Genomic DNA, 8,192 nt, shown 5'->3' on the forward strand with positions numbered 1-8,192 from the left:
TTGCATTTTCTTCGCCATGTATGTCATTTTGTATATCTGCTCATTTCATGAGTAATTTTGTATCACCTTTTCGAAAGAGTAATTTTGTAATAAACAATGTTGTATATATTCGACATGTATATGCTTTTGTTACTCGATCATTTCATTTGAGTGATTTTGTATCACCCTTTTCGCAAGGGAAATTTTATCATAATTTTTTTTTTTGGTAATTACAAAAAAAAAAGGATTAGTGGGGCTAAACAGGGCCATAGCAAGCCCTATTTAGCCCCACTAATCCTTTTTTTTAGTTATGTTAATCATCGCTATATAGCGACGTTTATCAGTGTCGCTATATAGCGATGATTATCAGTGTCGCTATATAGTGACGTTTATCATCGTCGCTATATAGCGACGTTTATCATCGTCGCTATATAGCGACGTTTATCATCGTCGCTATATAGCGACGTTTATCATCGTCACTATATAGCGACGGTTCTTTTTTAACGCTTTTAACGACTTTAATAATGACGTTTGCGTCCGTGAAAAAAAAAAACTTAATATAAAAAGCGTCAGTATTTTCGTTAGAAAAGGGCCTATGCTTTGTAGTGAAAGCTTTATAATTGTGTGCATGCGACTAGTATGATATAAGAAAAAAGTCAAGAGGAGTTGCTTTCTCAATAATAGTCTTCCTATATAAGTTCAGAGTTGATGGTTGTAGCTTAAAAGGAACTATACATAAAGAAAATCGCACCCAAAAAAAAAAGATTCTTTTAATGAAGTTGATGGTCAAAGAATAATCAACTGACCTAATCATTGCAATTTTTTAAAATGTGTCCATACTATTATTATGATACAAGAAAAAGTTTAACCATAGTCCTCCAACGTTAGCTCGAACTTGAGCATTGTTAGTAAAAAAACAATTTGCATCCTATATTTTTTTGAGATGTGATTATCAAGGGAATGTGGTTAAGGTAGTGGTTCACAAAGCTATGGTTGTGAAGAGAGGGCACTTTGAGGGTAGATCTTCAAGGCTAGTAAATAAAAAATCCTCCTTAAGAAGTGTCTACAAGGAATGAAAGAACCTTTGTATGCCTTTTCTCTAGAACGTGGTATTTGAACAACCATATTCTAGGATTACATATTTTATAAAAATCCTACCAGGTAAATTGAAAACCTCGTGTCTACACTCTAGAGCCTCACCGACATATTGTAGTTTCATTGAGCACTTGCGTATGGCCTTTTTATGTTGACTTAGTTCTTTTTGTGTAACGTGTTCATAAGCGAACGGCTTTACGATATGGATGCTATAGTAAGGCACGTCGAATTGGATTTTAGCTGCAGCTGCACGTTGAAGGATTCCAGCTTGGAAGGATAGCACAGCTAGTACTGCTGATTCTCGCAACACGACACCCCTTACAAATTCACTCAACCCACGACGATTCCCACTCCCACAAAGAATCTCCTTCACAAATATCGCATCAGTTTACACGTTTTCCCAAGCCCCTCTTCCCTTTGCCCTGCAAGTTTCCAGCTTAATCATGGTTCAGACCTGGGAGTCCTATATCTCCAAGGTCCACAACGCTGTGCCCTTGGACCCCTGGGTTACCAACGTTCAGCTGCTTGACATCTTTGCTGAAGCCGATCGGAGCTGGTTGCCTTGGCAGAGCTATAACAAAATCACTCGGATCGGATCCCTGCTCAATCTCGGCTTGAGGGAGGCATCGGGATGGAAGGAAAACGTAGAGGATCGCATTACGGTAGGTTTGCGCAACCTGGAGAACGGATCCTCCCCATCCGACGAAGCGGATCAGGTCATGTTTAAGGCCGTAAGCATGGCAGATATGCAGGCGTCCCTCAAATCTTCAACCTCTCTCTTGGCGTCTCTCACGGGTAAAGCAGGCGAGGCGCAGTTTGATCTTAAAGGAGCCAAAACTCTGAAGTGTACAGTGACCAGTGTGACATGCCACCGAGTTATTTTAGACGCGTTAATGGATCTCGTGAACCAGCGCAGCGCAGATGATACTCCCGCGTGGCAGCCTAACACGTCGAGGCCGGAGTTCCGATGGTCTTCGAAAAGGTATTTGATCTTCCTTTAAAAAAGAAATCAAAGGAGCCGACGCAGTTTGTCAGTTATCACTTTGCGAGTTAATCTGAAAACACTGGATGCTCTCTCTTGATTCATTATGGTTGTCCAACAGGGGGAAGACGATATGGGTTGTGACGGAGATTATGTACGCTAAGGAGATCAATATTGAAGCTGATACATCCGCAAATGCTGGAGCAACGGCGAAGCCTACAGCAACAACGCAGGCCGTGATTGGGAACGTGGACGTCACGACGCAAATAACACTGGAGAAGGACGGAGTGTGGGTAGTGACGGCGGCCAAGGAGAAGCCGTTCCCGTTTGCGTTCAGGGCCAAGAAACTGGAGTATGACGGTAAGGGAACCCTGAAGGGCAAGCCCGTGCTGAAGAGAAGCATGTCTTTGAGCAAGCCAGTGAAAAAATTGGCTGCGGCCCACATGAATGGACTCTACCGATCAGCTTCAATGTCGAAATCCTTCCTGTCCTCACAGAAGGAGTGATTCTTCATACATTGCTGGGTTCTGATTCATGAATATCTGCATCGATTCTGTATTCATCGCTGCGCCTAGAATTGGTTTTCTCTTTTATTAAACGTAGGATATACCTCATCAGATCGAGGATATACCTCATCAATTGGGAGCCAGAATTTTGGTTTTCTCTTGGATTAAACGTATGATATACCTCATCAGCTCGAGGCGGCATGATTTGGTCCAACGCCTAATTTCTCGAGGATATTAGACGACTTTAGCCAGTGACGTACTTTAAGGCACACGTATGTCGTCAAACGCCTAATTTCTCGAGGATATTAGACGAATTTGGCTTGTGAATTACTTTAAGGCACACACCATGAGTCTTATTCATTTAATTATGCGTTGATTAATTGGCGTGTCGAGCTGATTCCAGAACCTTCTTTTCGCGATCTTGTCGAGAACCTTCCTCATGTGCGAGTATAGAGGGGAGGCGGGGGGAATGTGTTTGAGTCGTGGTGAGCGAGGAGAGAGAGACAAAGAGGAAGAGGTGAAGGGAACGAGAAGGGGAGCAAAGGAGGGAGAAGTGAAGGGACAGAGAGAGAGAGCGAAGGAGGGGCGAGGGAGGTAGAGGGTGAGAGAGGAGATGGAGCGAGACAGGGTAAGGGAGGTAGAGGTTGAGGATCAAGGGTCGAGGAAGGAGGAGGAGAGTGTAAGAAAATAATACAACGTCTGTGCTCAACAGATAACAGGATCTCGTACGCAAGAGAGAAAACAAGATAGTATGGAGAATAAAAAATTTGATTACTATAGAACTGATACAATAGATGGCGCTGCCTCCCAACCGTGCGCTCGTGAAAGAAACTTCGATGGCGTGCTGGAAATAGTAGAAGACGGAGGCTAGATGCTAAGGAATCAGGGTTGTTGTAGCCAGTGATGAAATGGGCTTCATGGACTTGCTCTTATATAGCCACTAGTCGGTTAGGCTCAATTGGGTGGCCGACCCAGTCTGCCCAAAACGGTCGACTGGGGGTCGGTCCCGAAATAGGCCACCGACCATACGATAGAACCGGTGGATGGACAAAAAGAGTAAAGCCTAACCCGCCTTCACAGCCACCCTCATCCACGTTTAAAACACCCAAACAACACCATCACAAGGCAAAAGGCATTCATTCGACATTCTTCTCTCTATAGACCTCCTGAGACAACTCACACTTGGATACATTTTCTCCAGAACCAGACAACCTCAAACAAAAACCCAGTGGACCACACAGCCCAACACAAGCTCCTACTGATGACTCAGCTCAAGCTCACAAAGCATTCAGATTCTTATTGCATCCAATCCCACAACTCATCGGACAACCACCCACAAAGTGGCCTCAGTTAGAAATCTTGTTCCATCTTTCCCATAGATCATCACAAGCACTCGAAATGATGCAGCCTGCCATCTCTTGCTCATCTCTGCCTTCAATCTATAATAGCTACCTCATAGCTATTCTCGTGCTCACTCTTTATCCTCCTTATATAGTAGTGACACCTAGGGCCAAGTTTCTGCACCTCACAACAAGAGCAACAACCCTTCATGTACGTGACCATTGTCAACACCCGGCACTTCTGTTACTATTTATAAAGCACCCGCTTAACCAAAAGCCTCTCTGCCCTCAACTTTGAAGCAATTGTGTGTTCACTTGACGACTAACTAGCCCATCCCGAACTGCTCAAAGACATGAAAGCAAGGCTCTTTGACGTCTTGGCTAGCAAGCCAGTTTTTCATCATCCTATTAGCTTAAGTGGTCACCTCGTGTTTGCATATGCTGAACTCGATCAGTCCCAATGCCTGTGCATATAGATTCGCCACAGCCCACGAACTCTCCACCAGCCTTCATTTATCCAAGGGACGACTCCTGTGTAGTAGCGACGCCTATCCAAATCGAGAAGCTCCCTCCAAAGTAACAACGGACCTTCACCGCTCCTTCATCATCTCAGAAGCTCCCTCCTTCTTTTGCGCTGTCATGTTTCTAGCCAAGTTCCGAAGCTTCCTGCCACCATCAGATCCCCAGCTTACAGAACCAACGACCTCTGTCGTCTCAGGTCCTCCTAGCCCTCACAGTCGTCGCATCCTCACAGCTTCTCTTCTCACAAGTCTTCTTCATCAATGTTATTTTCTCTTGACGCAATCTGCCATCGCAACTTCTTTACTTTCACAGAGCATACTAGCTCACAGGCTCCCTTACATGATACCAACAGCCTTTTAAAATTGAGACGCCACCTCCTGAAACTGATCGCTCATCACTTCAAGTCCCTCAACTCTTTTGCTCTCCATCCCTTTCCATCAGCCCACGACAGTCCTGTTGTCCTCACCAAGCTCTGTTGAGGGATTCCCCACTGTCATGTACCACTAGCTTGTCCGGTCTTCAAGCTCCTTCTGACCGTCACCTTCATTGAGAAGAGCCTCCCTTCAGCTCCACGGAGCACACCGACCTCCGGCCTCTCTTGTACATAAAACAGGCCAAACCTGTTCGTCAAATTTGCATGGACCTCCCACTATCAAAAGATAGACCACATGCAGGTATGAGGGACTAGAGCTGCTTGTCGTGTATCTACTGCGAGCCTTCACGCGTTCATACTATCTCGTGGCTTCTCTCCTGCTCACGAAGCACACACAAAAACTCGAAGCTCCCCACACCAGCCACAGTCGACTTCTCCAGCAGCCTCTGAGCTCACCTTTTTGCCACGTGAAGTCCCCAGCAATCCATAATCGAGATCCCCTCCTATCTCAGAAGCTCCCTGCTTCTCCTGTTCTCCAGCACGTATATTGGCGACGCTTCTCCTCCAGGAATCTCCCACCTTGCAGTTACGACTCCCTCCACACTACGAGCCTCTCTCTCTCGTGATCCCCCCCCCTTTGTCTGGCTCCCCCAGCTCCCCTTTTTGTGAGGCTTCTTTGCCCCAGGATCCTCATGCCACCTTCATAGTTGTCATCCTCCCCTCGTATCACCAGCTCACCCTCTCCTCGTAGCATGCTACTTGCAGTCGCCACCTCGCCATCTAGAACCTCCTCGCCTCGTCCTCACGTAGCCACCTGCATGGATACCTTTTTTTATTATAGCCACGTCAGCTTTTACTTTTTCACCACTCTCCCACTCTTTCCTTCAAATTATACCAAGGCAATTAGTGCCTATACTCAACCTTAGGCACTCCACCTTTGCACATATCCTACTAACCAGCATGTAATACTCAGTTCCATCACACAACTATGAAGAGTACATGTCATCCCACAACAAAACCCCGTCACACTGCTCTGGATTGTCTGGTGATCCTACACTGCACTTCATTATCTCCCAGAAGTCCTTGTAGAAGCGTCTTCCATCTCAAGACAATAAGTCATCAGTGTGGAGTCCATCATGAGGCTACCCAGAGCTCATTTCCACAACCAACTAGCTATATACATAGCTATGCACTCACCCATCAACATGCAACAAGTGAAAAATATTTTTTCATTTTTATCCACACATCTCTAGCAACCCCTACTCTTCTGCTGTGACATTCATGTCCAGCAGCTAAAGAAAAAACATTAGCAAACCACCTGGATCAAAAACAAAGCAAGCTTGTGCTTTATGCCTCTGCTTTTCTCCTCCCGGATCAAAAGGATAACTTTGAACCCTCCACTGCCAGATATGCATAATCCACCATCCTCCTGGATCAAATGGAATCAGCAATACAGCAATTTGATGTAGCCACCAGCTCCTTCCATATAAGCCTCCAGGATCCCATATCTTATCTTGCCTAGATATTACACAACTCCACTGGCTATCATGAGTCTTGCTCATCTTCATATGAGCTACATCTTTTGAGGTCACAACCTCACACATAAGTCTCACGGGCACAACCAGCTCATAATCTGTGATTAGGGACTTCTCAGCATACCCTATTGCTTCAACCTTCGAAGCTGCAAAACTCAACCCATCACATGAATTATCAAGATCATCAAGAAGAAAACAAACATCCTTCCCACCTGTAGAATGCTCAAACATATCAGCACACTCTTTCTTGTCATTGCCAACCACACATGCAAAATCCATGAGGGTATCATCAAGTAAAGCATCTAGCTGATCATCAACCACACTATCACTGCTGTCCAGCTCAACACGCATACTGGTGTTTTCATTCTCTTTCGAAGAGATCAATGCTAACATATCATCCAGTGCATCATCAAGGACACAATTCAGCTCATCCTCTGAATCACCATCATCCTGTAAACACTGAATCTTAACCTCATCATCCGCATCAAAGCTTGCATGCACACAATCAACACTTGTTGGTCCCACCCAAACTAAGTGTTTTAACTGCAGGTCTTTTACTTTATCAGTAATAGCCACATCAGCTTCATCACTGTCACACATGATTGAGCTCTCATCTTCACTACTAATTTCACACCTCTCTTCCTCATTTGCTGAACTTGAAATCTCATCTTCTTCGGTATGCACAATCACAGTGTCAACCACAAACTGATTGCATTCAGCCATCATAGGCATATCATCACCACTCAACACTGGAGCATGATCATCATCTACACACATAGACTTATCCTTAGCTGCCTTTAATGGGCTCTCAACATTTCTGCCATCTATGGTAGCAACCCCTTCTCTCGGGCTCTCTTCTACCACCTCGCACAGATCTAGCTGAGCAACACCCTCCTCCATAGCAAGTGACAAGCCTCCACTCATAAGTGTAATGATATCCAGCTCCCTTACATCATCAGGTTCCTTCAACAGTGAAGACAACTGACTCTCTTCCTCTGATGAGATGCTCTCTTCCTCTGTCTCACTCAAAAAATCTCTCTCTTCATCTGTGACTGTCTCCTCAAGTTCCTCTTCCAATTCCAGCCTACAGCTCATCACATAATCTGGTACTCTCCTTGCATCAGCTGAACTTCCTTCTCCTCCATCCATAGCAACTCTCCTGTTATTTTGACCTCTGCTTCTTCCTGCAATCTCCATCCAATTTAGGCTGAGTGTTTTCATCAGCTCCACAGCTTCATGCAATTCCTTTTTTAGGGAATCATCCCGCATAGGAATAGACACCGGCTCTCTCTCTGCATAAGCCTTTATTATTTCTGGACCTCCAATCAGACTCCTAGGCTCTTCTTGCATGCCAAGCTGCCTCAGTCTCTTGACCTTCCATTCTTTCTCTCTAGCCACTCTGACTGCATCCTCAAAACTATCAATATTCTTCATCTCCACCTTCAGACGGAGTGAAGGCTCCAGACCACTAGCCACAAACCGGTCTCTCTTTATCATCTGCGGGGGTATTTCAGGAATCAAAGCCTCACACCATAGACTCCACAGTCTACCAAACTCTATCAGATACTGATCCACATCCTGACCATCCCTTTGCTGAATTTTGCACAACTCCTTCCATACTTCATTAGGGCTCCTGCTTTGTGCAAACCGTGCAAGAAAAGCTGCTCTCACCACTGTATACTCCGGATTTTGCTGCTGAGGATGAGTAGTCCTGAAGGTAGTCATTTGAGTCTGCAACCATGCTTTTGCATCTCCCTGCAAACAATAATTCAAAATCTGAAACAGAATCTGAGGGGTTGCCCTATCCTTCATAAGTGCTGTGAATTCCATCTTTTCCAAGAATCTCACTGCATTCTCATA

General features: G+C 45.0%; 1 protein-coding gene across 1 annotated transcript; it reads left to right on the forward strand.

Annotated features, from left to right (window-relative positions):
* The first annotated feature begins 1,364 nt into the window (after positions 1–1,364).
* On the forward strand, positions 1,365–2,681 carry LOC147900110 (uncharacterized). The gene is made up of 2 exons (XM_087377458.1): positions 1,365–2,056; positions 2,178–2,681. Exons 1-2 carry the CDS (start codon positions 1,518–1,520, stop codon positions 2,560–2,562), a joined length of 924 nt encoding a protein of 307 aa, XP_087233584.1. The 5' UTR covers positions 1,365–1,517; the 3' UTR covers positions 2,563–2,681.
* Positions 2,682–8,192: the final 5,511 nt, after the last annotated feature.

Source organism: Dipteris shenzhenensis, chromosome 7, assembly GCF_047967505.1.
Source record: "Dipteris shenzhenensis isolate YYH24624 ecotype China chromosome 7, Dip_SZ_1.0, whole genome shotgun sequence".
Lineage (NCBI taxonomy): Eukaryota > Viridiplantae > Streptophyta > Polypodiopsida > Gleicheniales > Dipteridaceae > Dipteris > Dipteris shenzhenensis.